General features: G+C 38.1%; 1 protein-coding gene across 1 annotated transcript; it reads right to left on the bottom strand.

Moving 5' to 3' along the window:
- Positions 1–10,984: 10,984 nt before the first annotated feature.
- LOC108667573 lies at positions 10,985–16,230 on the bottom strand. The gene is made up of 9 exons (XM_018154616.2): positions 15,350–16,230; positions 15,028–15,173; positions 14,420–14,772; positions 13,779–14,209; positions 13,297–13,539; positions 12,849–13,041; positions 12,292–12,389; positions 11,722–11,916; positions 10,985–11,244 (listed from the first exon to the last, which is right to left on the bottom strand). Exons 1-9 carry the CDS (start codon positions 15,494–15,496, stop codon positions 11,050–11,052), a joined length of 2,001 nt encoding a protein of 666 aa, XP_018010105.1. The 5' UTR covers positions 15,497–16,230; the 3' UTR covers positions 10,985–11,049.
- Positions 16,231–17,083: the final 853 nt, after the last annotated feature.

Here is a 17,083-nt window from a genome sequence, read left to right as displayed (position 1 = left end):
TGCTGAAGTGACAATAATACTGAACAGCATTGTTCAGAAAAATTAATGCTTAAGCTGTACCGTAAAATGGGGTAACTTAGACTGGCGGGGTAACTTAGACCACTTTTCGTTTTTTTAACAAAAACCCCCACAACTCAAAAACTATTTGACATAGAAAAATTTTGTCAATGGGCATTAAAGGCCTAATACTGAGGCTACATAACACAATAGAAAGATTTGAAAAGTTTGCATATCTAATAGGTTAAAAAATTAAAAATGTGACCCACGAAAAAAAGCTATTATTTAATGCCTGTCAGAGTACTCCCTCCAATTTTTTTATTTTTTGGTTAAATAACTCCAGGTTTTGATGCATTGTAGTAGAACTCTTCTAGTTACATATGCGAATGACAAATTTTAGGAAAGTGTCATAGTTTGCAAATGGGGGGCACCACCCCCGAATGGGGTAACTTAGACCACCTAATGTCAGCCCTGATGGGGTAACATAGACTGGCTTGGAAGTTAATATAAAGTTACCATATATAACATATTTTATGTTTGACAGCCTATTTATGTTTTTTCTTTATGTTTGAGACTCTACAGAGTCTTATATATGGTAATTTTAACTTAATTTCCAAGCCAGTCAATATTACCCCATCAGGGCTGCCATTAGGTAGTCACATTTCCCTCATTATGGGGCAGCGCCCCCCATTTGCAAACTATGACACTTTCCTCAAGTTTGTCATTTGCATATGTAACTAGAAGAGTTCTACTACAATGCACCAAAACCTGGAATTATTTGGAGTTATTTTACCAAAAAATATAATTGATTTTACCACCCGGTCTAAGTTACCCCAAGGGCTGGGGTAACAAAGACCATCACTTTTTTTGAAATTACATAAAGACTATGAGAGGCAGGATCCAGCAATTTATGGTGAGTGAAGCTAGAATATAGACCTGTATTTTGCATGTTTCAATTTAAGTTTAATTTAGCTAGTAAAAAAATGGCATCATTTATAAAAAAAAAGTGGTCTAAGTTACCCCATTTTACGGTACTCCTATAGAGGCAACCAATGAAAAATTTAAACATTGTGTCAGTTTGTCATCCACCTGCCGTGGATGACAAACATTAACGTTCAATGTCAATGCCAGGGCAGATGCCAAACCAAATCCATAACTTGACAATAAATATTCATATATCCCTCCCACCTGATGGACAAGAATGTGCCTTGTACATTACAAAGTAATACATAATTAAGAATATTCAAAAATTCAGTCAACTATGCATCATTGCAGCAAACAGACAGCTATGCTTATTGAACTGACACCCTATGAGATCTTAGTTACTGAAGAGTAGAAATTAAACAGGTTCTGTGTAAGCTGTGTAATAAAATTATCTCACACCCATCCTAATTCAGAAGATAGATCTGTAAACTAATGTGTCTGTGCAGCGAATAGGTATTCTTTGACAAATAATACTGGATTTTGAATATCACGGAATCTTGTATTAAACTCGATATAATTTGATCTAATGAACTAAATTTTTTGATCACTTATAAAATAGATTTATTCTGCTAGAACCTTGTGAAAATGCTTCGTGCATGGTTAAGATTGTGAAGATAGGAAAGGTAATCGAGTATTTTATATGTATTACAAAGCTGTCCATTACTTTGATGTAATTCACACTGACGCCAAGTGAATGCGTAAGACGTCACATAGCACTGCGTGACCCCTGGGCCTTCCTGCGCTTTTTGTATCCAAGCCAATCACAACCCTCAAATTATGGAATGAAACATCTGTTCATGAAATGTCATGAAACAATAAAATTTTGTAACAAAACTTGAGCTTAAGCAACTAGTTCATAGAGGAAAAAATCACAAGGTGTTAAATCAGGTGATCTAGGGGGCCATTAAACTTGATGACCCAAGGCAATAATGCGATTAGCAAATACTTCATTAAGGTTATTTCTTACAGCAACACTTCGATGGGAAGGAGCACCATCTTGAATCCACCAAGCTTGATTGATTCTTTCCGCATGAGTCTCTTGAAGTCTTGGAATAATCATGTCATTTAATAAATCAAAGTACCAGCACTGTCCAAGTTATTGTTGTAAAAATACAGTCCAATGATGCTTCCGTTGCCACAAAGTCCCATCCATATGGACACTTTCTCTCTTGAAATTCCTACTTCAAAGTTGAAACTTGGAGGTTGGTTCTTTGGTGCATACTGTCGTATGTTGTGATTATTTACTCGGTCATTCAAATGGAACACAGCCTCATCGCCAACCAGAATTTCGTCCACAAATCGATTATGCTTCTGTAAAAACCATCTTGCAAAATTTAAACATCAAGGAAGATCAGTATCTAGGAGCTTTTTACAAACATGCATCTTTTACGCCTAATATGCATCTTTTAACAATTCACCCCGCCAGCTCCCTGGGGTGAATCACAGGTGAAAAGCTCCCTGGGGTGAATCACGGGTGAATAGCTGTCTGCGGTGAATCACAGATGAAAAGCAGCCTGGGGTGAATGACAAGTGAAAAGCTTCCTGGGGTGAATAGCTCACTGTGGTGAATCACAGGTGAATAGCTCCCATGGGTGAATGATGGGTGAAAAGCTCCCTGAGGTGAATCAGGGGTGAAAAGCTGCCAGGGGTGAATCAGGGGTAAAACACTCCCTAGGGTGAATCATGGATGAAAAGCTCCCTAGGGTGAATGACAAGTGAAAAGCTCCCTGGGGTGAATAGCTCACTGTGGTGAATCATGGGTGAATAGCTCCCAGGGGTGAATGATGGGTGAAAAGCTCCCTGGGGTGAAAAGCTGCCAGGGGTGAATCAGGGGTAAAAAGCTCCCTGGGGTGAATCATGGGTGAAAAGCTCCCTGTGGTGAATCATGGATGAAAAGCTCCCTGGGTGAATAGCTCAATGGGGTGAATCATGGGTGAATAGCTCCCAGGGGTGAATGACAGGTGAAAAGCTCCCTGGGGTGAATCACAGGTGAAAAGCTCCCTGGAGTGAATCACGGGTGAAAAGCTCCCTGGGGTGAATCACGGGTGAAAAGCTGCCTGGGGTGAATCTGGGTGAATCATGGGTGAATAGCTCCCAGGGGTGAATGACAGGTGAAAAGCTCCCTGGGGTGAATCACAGGTGAAAAGCTCCCTGGAGTGAATCACGGGTGAAAAGCTCCCTGGGGTGAATCACGGGTGAAAAGCTGCCTGGGGTGAATCATGGGTGAAAAGCTCCCTATGGTGAATCACGGGTGAAAAACTCCCTGGGGTGAATCACGGGTGAAAAGCTCCCTGGAGTGAATCACGGGTGAAAAGCTCCCTGGGGTGAATCACGGGTGAAAAGCTGCCTGGGGTGAATCACAGGTGAAAAACTCCCTGATGTGAATCATGGGTAAATAGCTCCCTGGGGTGAATGAATAATGGATTGAAGATGTCTCAAGGATACAAAAAAAAACAGCGAAAAGAAAACGTGTAAAGACAATGTTGTTGGCGGGGGTAGTTTAGACTACTTTGCAGCACACCCTTTTGTCCCTCTTAGATGTGTTCCCTTTTTTTCCCTCTAATGTGTGTCACTGTGCGTTTTCTATTGAAGTGGTTAACTACTTTATTAATTCAACTAAAATCATTCTCATTCTTTTATGGTCAGGTTTAGATCAGTAACTGATTATCTAAATTTATTTCAATAACTATTCTAAAGTGTGGTGCTGGATAAATTGCTGTCCCACGCTTCCTACTCCCTAATCTCTTGAGTGATTTGCTGAAAGGCTCTCTCTAGTCCCTAGCCTCTTGAGTAATTTGCTCTAAAGCACCCTATAAACCTCCTAACTGACTTGTATTGGTAGCAGTTATTGTGCGCATCTTACTCATTGGTCCGTGTGCATTTTTTACTTGGCATCATCTTTAGTTCAGCTTCAGTTAATCAGTTTTACACATTTTCCTTTATTGTCATTTTCCTGTCACTTTCACTGTATGAGATCCCAACAGTTATTAGAACCAGTATTTGCATTTCATTTTCCTTTTCAACCTCTAGACATCATATTAGTTTAACTAATTCTTCGTTACCAACAAGTTAGTCAAAGTAGGAGACGAGTTCGTCTCCCCTGCATTGAGACACCAGTAACAACGTGATGATTATGCAAAATGATCTTACTAAAACTTTGCGCAAGCACAATTTCAGCAAATTTCACTGAAAGTTCTATCAAACGCTTATGGCTACATTGATCTGTCTGATTTTTGGTGGAGAGATGGAGATTGGAGAAAAATATAGGGAACAAATCCTGACCTTCCAAATTTTTTTAATTCTATTACTTTTTGAGGTACAGCCATTCAAAGATGAATATCTTTTTTATGGAACACCTGGTATTACGTAGGAGCAATATTAAGAACACGTGACGCCATATTATTAAGAATATTAGGAATATGTGGACACTTGAGCAAGTATGCTGCATGCAGCCCAGCAAAATGAAGGCGGTGAGCTCAGATGCCAACATTAAACAATAGTAATAGAATAGAAGTGTCGGCACTGAAGAAATAAGCCCATGTATTGTATTTTTAATCTATTTGACTACAAAAGTAATTTCTTAAGAAATTCACAGTAATGACCCGACGACCAGTGCTTTCTACTTATCTTCTGTAGAACCTTCCTATTAATGTATAGCATATATATGTGCTTGCTGCCGATTCTATTCTATCCGCCCAAAACATAATGTTTTGATGCTGCACAGCAAACTCTTTCTTTTAGCCCTTGAGGGACCTCCATTTCCGTGCTGGGTTCAAGCTGCAAAAAAGCACCATAAATATTGTTAAAATTCATTAGTGTTGAGGTAAGGAAGTGTTCAGCAATAAATTATAACAATTGAGTTACTGACAAATATAAATTCATGTCTATAACAGTGTGATTACATTTTCAGTGAACTTTTATTGTCAGCGCGAGATGTTGCGACTTGCGAGACTGGAGGCAGCAGCTTTTCACACATTTGATTTCAGGAAATCGCCCGTGAGCAGTCAATTTTCACCTGCAGGCTGCAACATAGTGGCAAACCAGAGCTTTTTTGGAATCCATTCATTTTTAATTTTCTCAATAACTCAAGATTTAAACCAATTTCTTAAGTATGATAATGCTGGTAGGATAAACGCGGTATATTCCGACACATTAAGGACGCATCGAGAAATGAAAAACTATAAAAAAACGTATGCGTTACGTAAGTTCTGTTGCCTTCACATGACTCACAAAACACTTCACTACGCGTCAGCAACGATGAAACGTCACAAAATGTTGCCATATTTATTAAAAAGCCTTTAGAATGGAAACCTACCAAATCCCTATATTCCGTCACTTTGTGTGGCAATATTCGCCACGTGGTGAGTCGTATTGCGTCAGCACTTCAAATTTAACTGATACGTATTGCCGACATCCACGTGGTCGAATTCCGTTTGCTGTGTGAGCTGTATTGGGATACAACACGGCTTTGAATTAGAATAAATTTGAAGCGCTGACCATAGTGACAAAGCAGAGAGTTTTTTAGACTCTCCCTCAAGTTCATTTTTGAGTCCTATAAGTAGACCAGTAAAGTATCATGGATACCAGCATTATCATACTTAAGAAATTGGTTTAAATCTTCAGTTTTGGGAAAATTAAAAATGAACTGATTCCAAAAAAGCTCTGGTTTGCCACTGCTGACGCAATACGACTCACCACATAGTGGCAAACCAGTGATTTTTTAGAATAAGTTCATTTTTAATTTCCTCATTTACTCAAGATTTTAACAGATTTCTTATGTATGATAATTCTGGTATCCAAGATACTTGACTGGTCTACTTATAGGACTCAAAAATGAACTTGAGGAAGAGTCTAAAAAACTCTCTGCTTTGCCACTATGACTCACCACGTGTCGAATATTGCCACACAAAGTGACGCATGGTGGCAAACAAATTTTTTGCCCGACTCATTTTCAGACGCGTTCATAAATTCGTAATTTAAGTTCACTTTTTGTTATTTTACTACACTGAGCCCGATATGGCATGTATTAAGTATTTTCAACGTTTGTTATGTTTGAATGTTCTACTTTTGATTTGATTAATGTTTTGTATCACAGGTTCACAATGGTAACCGCAATGGCTTCCGATTGCTGTTGCCACAACGAGATCAAGAAGTAAACAACACCCCCGTTCCAAGGAATACCAGCTGTTACATGTTAGATTGGGATTCAGTCACTAGAATAAGGTAAACGAGTTTGTTCAAATTTTGGTTAATTCAAATTTTAGCAATTATTTTCAGATGATAAAACATTTTTTACAGACAACCTTATAAATTTTGTCTAAACTATAAACTAGACACCGGCTTGTTAATTATAAAATAGCAGCTTACTATATTACTTACAAAATTGACACTCATTTAGTTGAGGTCAAATTTGCTATCATGGTCATACATAACTTACGGAAACAAAAGACTAATGATATGCAAACCATGGCACAGCTCATTTAGATTGGTTGCTGTAATCTTTGGCATCTTGAAATTTCATAACTGATATCGAAGATATTGTTAAATGAATGTATATGAAATTGTTCAGGCCTTTTTATATTTACATCAAGTGAGAGACGTCTTGGACAATGTCTGAGGTGTAAGTGAGAGCGAGCACCTTAGTTTCTTTGAAAACCAATTTTGAGCATAAAATGATTACAAAAAAGCAGAGAAGAATTGTATTTTGACAAAAATTTAACAATAATTATTTGGGGCTGTATTTTTGAGACATGAGGTTCCTCTATAGGTAGATATTATTTGTAGAATATGTGATTTAGTATCAGTAATTTTATGATAAATATACATATATACACTCCCACGTGTCCATTTTAGATGTAACTCTATTACAATAAACGTATAAAGTTGGTCGTTTTATTTTTACCTCTATCATTAAGGTTATTCTAAGAAATTACAAACCCCTTCCTGCTTTCAAATAAAGTCTATGAAACCTTTTGTTATGGCAACATCCATCCCTGCTTTGTGTTGCTGGGATTGGTAATCCTTTATATTAGAGAATCCCGTTGCAATTATCAAATACCATATACCAAGAATGCAGCTCCTGTACTGACATTGTCGTATCTGCTATCATTATTATTGAAAATGATTCGTATCATTTCAGAAAAGACAAATTAAAATTCATATTAAACATTTGAATAGCGTATCTTTGCATACTATAGTCAATTAGATTAACTTACCTCAGACGTTGTAGCAGGTGTTAGCAGAGCACATTACTATAACATACATCAGCAGAGCGCATTATCATAACATACGTTAGTAGGTAGGGCACATTACCATAACATACATTCGGATAGCGCATTATCTCACATTAGCAGAGCAAGTTAGTGTACATTACCAGAGCACAATAGAACACATTAGCATAACACCGTAGCAAACTTTAGCCTTGCATATTGCTACACGTTGTCATACTGTCAATGTGTCCAATAGGTATATATATTTAGTTTGTTGTTCGCCTGTTATGTCACTGATCTTGGTGACGTCACAGGCATTGACCAATCACCAAAATGCGATCAAACCAATCCGTCATGGGAATGACTGGATTGTTTACGTATCTCAATCTACGCGACGCAATAAGAAAGTTGAACTGAAACACAGAAATCCTCGTGGGTCAACCTTATAAAGTTCAACAATATATATGTACACATGCGAAAATGAAGCTGACACAAAATTAAAATTAAAAGTGAATTCTTACAACGCTTGTAACAGCATATTGTAAATGAACATCTTCATTATTAATTAGGTCATAATTGGTTTGGATATGAAATAGTTATACATGCCAAGTTTCATGAAAAAATCTGGCATGACAATAAAAAGTCTTCCAGTGCATACAGTAGGATATTGTCAATAAATAGATACATATTTACTTATGTCAAGATCGATTCAGATTTGAAGATCTTAGTGGGAAAAAGTGCAAAAAATTATCATTTAGCACATTTATTAAAATTAAAGTAGAAACAGAAATACCTGGTCATGCTCGCACGAGGGCATTGTGAGTGAATAGTTTCGTTTTTAATTTGGTATATATCACTCAGTTTTGATTTCATAAACTTATGCGTGGAAAAAGTGCTATGAAACTTAGTTCTGTAAATTTGTTTTAAAATATCATACACGGTGTCGAGTCGATATGTCAATTGCAAAAAAATCCCCCAACAAAGAGTTTGCTCTAAATTAGGAATTGAATTGAAAACAAAATCCAGAGTAGAGCGGATGCGGATTAGAAAGGAATGAACGTCTTCGGCTCTCCGCTATGACAAACTAGAGCATCTTTTTCAAAAGCATTGAACGAACTCAACTTCTAAATCTGATCTTTGAAAGTGAAGTTTTGAACGAGTGTTGTTGTTGCCAGACGTATGTGAACTGGCGCCACGTGTGGTTGTCGATGCCTGCGCTGCCAGTACCAAACTTGCATTGTCGTCTCAGCAGAGCAGAACCTACTAACATTGGAGACAGATATGTAAAAACTAATTTTTTAAAATGTAAATTTATTTGTAAACTGAGTTATATTTTGACTGTTTACCATCGGCGTTCATAAAATTGTGATGCAATGCATATGCTCAATTTGCGTTCAGAAATTGTATGTTTAACCTAGAAAAAAAATATGTTCTCGATTGCCACTATGAAGTGACGGAATATAGGGATTTGGTAGGTTTCCATTCTAAAGGCTTTTTAATAAATATGGCAACATTTTGTGACGTTTCATCGTTGCTGACGCATCGTGAAGTGTTTTGAGAGTCATGTGAAGGCAACAGAACTTACGTAATGCATACGTTTTTTTTTATAGTTTTTCATTTCTCGATGCGTCCTTAATGTGTCGGAATATACCGCGTTTACCCTAGTGTTTTGGCAGTATTTTGACTCGCAAATGCATGACGTCACCATTTCAACCATCAACAAATGCATGGAACTAAAACAAAGCTTAATATAAAGGAAAAGCTGGAGAGGTGACATAATTACCTACGATGTCGGAATATACCACGTTTACCCTATCCATGATACTTTACTGGTCTACTTATAGGTCTCAAAAATGAACTTGAGAGAGAGTCTAAAAAACTCTCTGCTTTGTCCCAATGGCCTGCAAATTTATATAACCGCCCGGAAGACGATAAATTTCACCAACGGTTTTCGAAAATCGCCCTTGAAAAGCCTATCTTTACCCGCGTTTTTTGGAAAAATCTGCCAAATATTCCATATCGGATACTGTCTTGTCAGACTTGTCTTAACAATGGCAACTTGTCATATGTTAACATACATGACAGCAAGATGAGCCATATGCAGTGAAATATTTGCAGTTTATCCCATTATTTCATATGGTTTTGAAAATTTTGTTGACATTGGTGAAAATGTGAAAATTTTCTGCAAAAGTTGACATAATTTTCTTATTTTAGAACATATTCATTGCAAAAATTTGTCAGACACAGATAAACAACTAGGCTAGTGAATAATGAATTAAATGTAATTGGGTAAGTAAGGTAGGTATCACCGAAGGCCGAAGGGGCCCAGCCCAATTCCAATATTATTTTTATTATTTTACTGTCCAGTGTCCACGACTACGAGACCACGACGCCCGACGCCCGGCCGACGGCACATCCACTCAAATTTGTTTGATCTAAAATTGTGAAATACTCAATTGCAATCAAAATTCAAATTTGCTATTTAAACTGCATCGTCATTTCTTATACATACATTACCATTTCCGTCACCATTATCTTTCGAAGTTACGAGTAGCGAACTGTGATTTCCAAATTTCAAAAATTGAGCCGCTTCCCTGTTTACTAGCATTCCGCGTCAAATCCTAATTCTCAGACTGTGTCGTAGATAAATTAACCCGGATAGTTCTGCTATCTATAATTTATGGAATAAATAAACTAACCTATCAAATCATATGCGTTCCTGACTACATATGCGTTCCTACGACTACAGCCGGTTATTGATATGACCTTATGACCTTATGATGAGTTTAGGACGTCGTAGTCCAAGGTCACGCTGATGCGCCGCCTTCGTCGTCCTCCGTCTCCGAGTCGTCGTCGGATGTAACGTTGGACGTGTTCCGCCTATTTGCCCTCCTTTGGGCCAGCTGATGCAAGATGCTGTTGCTTGTCACTTGCTGAGGCAGCTCACCAGTTGCCAAAACACGGAGAAATCTACATTGAAGTAATGGAAGCCACATTACTGTTCCCCTGGAGGCGTTGTGCCGGCGGTGGTGCTTATTCGAAATTAAGTCTTCGATCTCCAGAACACTCACTTAGATTTTCTGGCAACGCTGTGTTGTAGACAAGTGTGGCCCGACCAGAGATGGTTGGTGTACCCAGAATCTTTTGGTCTCTAATGCTGGACAAAAATTTTTTTTTCTTTTGAAAGCTCATAAGGCGACAGCAGTAATTTTCTCAAGCAAGGCGCGGAGGCTACTGAGAAGATTCCAGACTGCATTACCTCCTTAACTTGCTCCTGGGAAACCAAGCTCTCTATCCTCAGCGCTCTCCTTAGGTTCAGCGCTGGTCGAGCCATTGTAGCAGCTTAGCACGCCAGAAGTCCGTGTCAGATCGATTTTCGCGAGTCTGCTCTGAATTGCAACGATAACTTTTTAAACAGTCTGCCTTCAACCTCTATTCTATCTTCGTCGTATAGAGCTATCGAGGCACCTGCATTCTGTATCGCTCTCCAGGCTATCACCCTCCATTAGTCAGCCGCAAGCCACTTGAGATGATCTCTGGTACTTGTTGGAGCATGAGCCACAGCAACATGCCATGTAACAAGTTCACAATAAATTTCAGAAAATTAAGCTGTTATCTGATATCGAATTATCGATGCTTCAGAGACCTTAATTTTCAGCTCACCATTTTTTTTTGCAAAAATATTGACCATTAACAAGAATAACAGCACTGATATAACCAAACACTCTAAATTAATTTTCATATTTAGTATATAGTAAACTATCCAATAATATTGAGGATAGACAATTACATCAATCAGTCCAACTTTAAGTTTATTAACAGTAACAGGCTAAAAGCACAAATTTTCACACATCGATCATTATTTCGTAATGCCAAGTAAAAGAAGACCTCTACAGGGGGATTCGGGTGACGGCGACAGAGATGCCGTGTCGCCAGGTAGGAGCACCAAGAAGAGAGTGTTGGCAGGCTGTTGCTCCAGAGCTGCAGTCAAACGAGAGTCGAATTTCTTCCAAGCCTTCCTCCTGGTGCTCTTGGGTTGCAGTATGCTCGTGCACTGCACAAAGAAAAATTCATGAGCTGTCCAACAATGTTCAGTTCGTGCAAATACCATTACAGAAAGCAATTTGGATAATATTCAGGAAACTAAATAATAATTTCAATTCCATGAGAGATACAAAATCATGATGATGGTGGAAAGATAGACTAGTTGACATAATCATATTGATGTTCGTTTTTACAATATAATGGCGAATTTATTATACTTATTCTAGATATTTCGTCCTAGGATACAGAACTAGAAGATCAAGTGTCACTTTGTTAACCTTGTAGATACCGGTACCTTAATTACGACAACAACTTGGTCTATTGTAACATAACTAAATTATTTCATATCTGGAGTCACGTTGACAGATAACTGTGCTTTGTCCTCGCATTCATAAATGAATGTTAACATTGGATAAATTTAAAGGAACGTTAAAATAAAGTTCAGCATATTTTTGTCGCTACAGTGTGAGTATGGTCTAGAAATTACCTGGAAATGCATAATAGTGAGAGGACTAGAACACTCATTGCTAGCGACGGGCAGATGGCGAAAGGCCTGTGTTTCTGACGTCACGACGTCGCAATCCAAGCTTGACTCGAACTGTTGCATCTGATTGTCCCACGCGCTCCTCAAGCACTCAGTCGTTACCAGCCTTGCTTTAGGCAACTCGCAATTTTGATACATCTGGAAATGCATACAAAGGAAACAGGTTTAATTGCTTCGAAAATATTACAGTAATTTTGACTCTCGTGATGGTTAGAAATTCAGCTCTCGTAAAACTTGACAACTGTCAAGATAAGAATGTTTCCGTCCACCCAACGGCTACTCATGCTGCCTCATGTCCCTGCTATCACCTGATATAGCGTGAAATATACGTGCAATTTATTTCATTTGAATAAGTTTTATCGTAGCGCAGACAATGTGAACTCTTCTATTAAAATCAAAGTCTCTTTTGAACAGACCAACTCATCCAATTCATTTGACAAGTCAACAATTTGCAATTCAATGCAGTCAATTATAAATAATGTAGCCAAAAGTTCAGCTTCGAGCGATGCATACCTCAAAGAAGTTCTGGAAGAACATTTTGTCTTGAGATGTTTCCAAAGCGGCAGCAGGAGGCACGTAGCCACCTTTTATCTTCTCACCGTAAGTAAATCCTTCAAAGCAAATGTATCCATACAAATATATTAGTTTTAGACAGCAGAATTTGCTGATTTATACATCCAAAAGATTTATAAATCAAATGCCGCAAAAAAATGTATGAAAATAAATGGCTATAGAGTAGAAAATCTTTCTGTCTCACCGACAAATTTCTCGATACAAAATCAAGTGTTAGACATGACAATAACATTTGGATGGAAATTTATCGTTACTATTAAAAATTTAAGAAACATTTTATCGAGACTTTAGAAGCTAATGCTGTCAATGGAACTAGCACAAAGAATTACAGATGATAAAATTAAAAGACGAACGAGGTAATCTTGTCATCAAAATAAACATATCCTTAGCCAAAGCCTCCATATCTTATACTTTGAGCAGTATATATTTTTTTATTTCACAGATGTCAATAATAAGGAAGAGGCTTATTCATTTGCAGAATTGAAATGCTGACACACCTTTTTGCAACTTTAACTGTAGGAGCTCAAGAGATGCAATAGCGTCTTCAGTGGGGTCATGATATGAATGTTTGCACATCTGCACTTCCTTCTTCAGGAAGAGTCGGGTCAGATGCCGCAAACTGTGGGTCAGCAAAGAATCCGGTCCCAAGTCGAAGAGGAAGCAAGTGTCTATCACGTACGGGTGGTACAGCTGCAAAAAATATCAGATATCTTCTTTGTTATCATAAGAATTAAACACCATACACAAGCGCGCTAAGAAAGCGGAAATAATTAGTAAAGCTGCTTAGAGTTAGCTTTAAGGATTTGAGGTTTTATCTGAATTTACCAGTGGTTCAGATACATGAGGAAACTTCTCAGGGTGCACGACCACTTAACACTTTGTAATCCTTACTGTAATTATTGAAGTTTCTTCAAAAGAGCAAGCTTCACAGTACTGCAGAAGTACCTTCAATACTTCGAGATCGTTGTGGAGGCTATGCCCTGTAATGATGGCATCAGGAGGAAGACGTTCACGTAGAACAGACTGCACCTGCTCCAGACTCTGGCCACAGTCGTCGCTGCCCTCGCCTCTTGATAGAATGGGTGTCCGGTATACGAGCTCTGCACTCTCGTTCACCACCGCGATCAGCGTGGGCTTCTTATGCCTGTACTCACAATCTATGCTGAATATAGGAGATGTTGCTGTCACCTGCACACAACATAAGCATCATAACTGAAAAATTCGCACGTAACACAAACAATAACCAACAAATTATTTTAAAATTTTCATATGGACATACATTATAAACGTATATATTAGTTTCTAAAGGTTAGATCTACATAAAGACAAAGAAATAGCTTCCTCTAAAAACTTTCAGATGACCGATGATTAACAATTGAGGTTCATTCAGGTTAGCATCATGTTGTACGCACGACAATGTTACTCACTGGAGCATACATGGGCTTCGTGGCAATGAAGTTACTGAAATCACGATGCGGTGGAGGCGGCATGCATAGGTGGTAATATTCATTGAATAAGGACTGAGGTACAGGGTATTGTCGGGAAATCATTCTCTCCAGATGTAGAAGTAGCAGACGTCGATCAAACTTGTCAGGTGGCAATAAATCGGCTTTTGTACCTCGATCCCAACACCTGTCAGCTGGTAAACGTTTTGAACCAAATTTGTCATCTAAGCTTTTATAATAGTTGAGTTTCACATTCTCATCAGCTAAGTAAGCCTCCTCTAAAAGGTCATAAGATTTTTCATCAATGGGTTGAGTTTCAGGCTTAGTACTTGGCTGAACTCCAGATAAGTTGTTGTAGAGCGTTGATGACGGGAAGGCTTGGGTTATGGAGACAGGCACTTGAGAGGAACTGCCTGCAAAGGCACGCAAATACACATCGTGAATAACTAGAAAAATATAAAGTGATCAAACTAATTTTCAAAACAAACTTTTTCCACACATTTACACACATAAATATTCCTAACCTCCAATTATTTTCTCATTTATCGATACAATTACATATGTTCTTGACCATAGCAACACTGTTTAACAGAAGAGATAAAAAATTCCAGAAGCAGGCTGACCATGACGGAGTTGTGTGACATATGATTCTGGGCATCGCAGTGTGAAGAGATCTTGCAAGAGAGAGCGACCATAGATAGCTGGGTGCAGAGTCACAACTGCTGAAGACATCAGGGCATGGAGTTTAGGAAGAGCAGAAGTAATTCTGTCTTCTAGGGGCTGGACACACTTGACACCACAATTAGCAACACACTTGCACCTTGAGGATCTCTTCTGCTTTTTGCAAGGTGGAAGCGAGTCTTCTGAAGCATCAGGGTAACAGTCCAGGTGACAAAGATGATGGCTGCCAATACCATCAGCAATCAGCAACAATGTGCTTGTCACAGAGCCTCTAAGCTTCAATTTGAACCATTGTCTGGAACGAAATTGAGACATCTCTGTACAACTAAGGATATTAAAACCAAAAGTTATAGAAACATAATAAATGGTGAGAATGGTAATTTGCAAGATTCTCACAAATCAGAATTGAAACTATGCTTCAAGACTTAATATATGTTTTAGTCATAATCCGTTATAAATTTGATATGCAATGTTCTTTCATAAATATTGTCTAAAAATTGATGTTTCATGTATAAAAAATCAAGGCCTACCTTAGTGGAGGTCTTCTTACTTGTCGTCAATGTCAATATCTTGGCCCAGAACCACATGGGCCAAAAGAGGAACAACATCAGCCAGAAGTAGGGGCTTCTGCTCTTTCCCCATATTGGTGGCATTGGCATGAATGCCATTTTTTATCAGTGAAAATTTGCATTTGCTCTGGGAAGAAAATGAATAAACTTGGTGCAGAGATAGAACATTACAAATTCACAGTACCTACTAATAAAATGATACAATCTTGATTATTTCATAAAAGAAATCATAACATCTCATTTACCTACATAAGTAATATAGTAATAGCCAATTGACCAGAAATTTGTGAAAACCAGACTTACCACAGCCAAAGGAGCTCCAGGATTCAATAGTGTTTCTTCAGCTTGAGGTAAATTTTTCTCTGTTGCATTCTCTTGCTGTCTTGAACCTGATGAACATTTTACAGAATTTCCTAATATAGCAAGGAGCAAATCTTTCTGATGATCCATGCTACCACTGAACTTAGTTAATCACTTAATCGGTATTAAGTTAAATTTTTCAAGTAGCTGAAAGAAAAATATCAAGTATAAACTTGGCAGGGATACAATTTTTTATTTACTTATAAATGCATGCAACAAGATTCATTCCAATTCATAGAAGACATAAAGAGGAAGAGTCTACATAGTTAAAACAGTGCAACAAACAGTGGTCATGCACTGTGGTGATGGATGATCTGGAAACAAATGATCATTCCCTTTAGCACTGCAGGGGGCTAAATAAATTTGAACACTAAACTTATATGTTGATATCTTTTTAATATGATCATTTTTTATATCCCAATATTAGTGCACATGTAAGATGAGGGGGCAAAGAATAATATGCGGCCAGCAGTCAGCTGAGGCCAATTGGTTCTAGCCGACAGCTGGCCATTATTCTGTCACCTGAAAGCCGCCAGTTGCCGCAAAAAAAGGGGCTGGCTAGGACATCATTTTATAAAGACTACAAGCTTGAGGGTAGAAACAGGCTGAGCTTAAAACCTATCAAGGATTTCACACAGTGGTAATAAATACCGTGCTCTCAAACATTGTCACACTTTGGCTACCAAGCCTTAACCCACTTCCACTGCAGACACACCACATGACTGGGTTAGAACCTCTTATGGGGCCCAGCAAGTTATCTTCAGAGCATCAATCAGCTAGAGAATCAGTGACTTTCATGTAGTTTTATGTCCTTTAAATCTAGCAGACTCTACCCTCTATACATACCGACTAGTAGTGACTGAGTGACTGACTGCACTGTTCCCATTTTATTCAGACCAATAAACCAATACTAAACATAAACTAAACGATAACCAAACAAACCTCAAACGACTTGAAATGAGACTTATGTTATGAGAAAAGCAAATACTGTTTGAAATAAACATTTATACAATTCAAACATTTTATTTCCATTCACTGCATTTAATTATTTTATATATAGTTTTATAACAGTAATTGTTTTGTTTCTAGTTATAAATTCATATATTTAAAGATTGAAATTAAATATTTCATTTAGAATACTCGTATTATGGTGGAAAATCTTTTTAACTGCCTAAAAGGTCAATACAATTTCAACCTCTCAATATACAGGGTGGGGCAGAACCGATTGAGCAGTTTTGATGCAAAATAAAAGAGTAATGGAGGTACATAAAGAAGAAAGTTTATTTTCCTAGAGGTTAGCATAGCATACCATTTAAAATACCGTACTTATGTTTTGAAAACAATATCAGGAAGATGGGGGCCATTAGCTGCAACACACTGTTGGAGTCGTTCTCAGAGGAGGGAGTAACCATGACAGTGAATTCCGATCGCTATGCTGCAATGTTGCAAAATTTCTTGCAGCCCGGGATGGAAAACATTGTTGAAAATGAAGCATTGGGAGATGTGTGGTTCCAGCAAGATGGGGCTACAGCTCACACAGCCCAAATGTCACTCAATGTTTTGAAACGCATATTTCCCGCATGTCTGGTGTCTCTGAGGGGTGATTTACAGTGGCCTGCAAGGTCACTTGATTTGAGCATTTGCAATTTCTTTCTTTGGGAACATCTAAAAGAGAGG

This window comes from Hyalella azteca, unplaced genomic scaffold (assembly GCF_000764305.2).
Source record: "Hyalella azteca isolate HAZT.00-mixed unplaced genomic scaffold, Hazt_2.0.2 contig12758, whole genome shotgun sequence".
NCBI lineage: Eukaryota > Metazoa > Arthropoda > Malacostraca > Amphipoda > Hyalellidae > Hyalella > Hyalella azteca.
Note: the sequence above shows the minus strand (reverse complement) of the source record. Positions and strands in the feature narration are given on the sequence as shown.

What these genes read in the sequence shown, in the direction of transcription:
- LOC108667573 (XM_018154616.2), bottom strand. Translation starts at nt 15,496, where the DNA reads ATGGATCATCAGAAAGATTTGCTCCTTGCTATATTAGGAAATTCTGTA. An exon ending in CTGGAGCTCCTTTGGCTGTG is followed by an intron (nt 15,174 to 15,349) that starts GTAAGTCTGGTT and finishes TTTTCTTCCCAG; the next exon opens with AGCAAATGCAAATTTTCACT. An exon ending in ACAGTTAAAGTTGCAAAAAG is followed by an intron (nt 12,390 to 12,848) that starts GTGTGTCAGCAT and finishes TTTGCTTTGAAG; the next exon opens with GATTTACTTACGGTGAGAAG.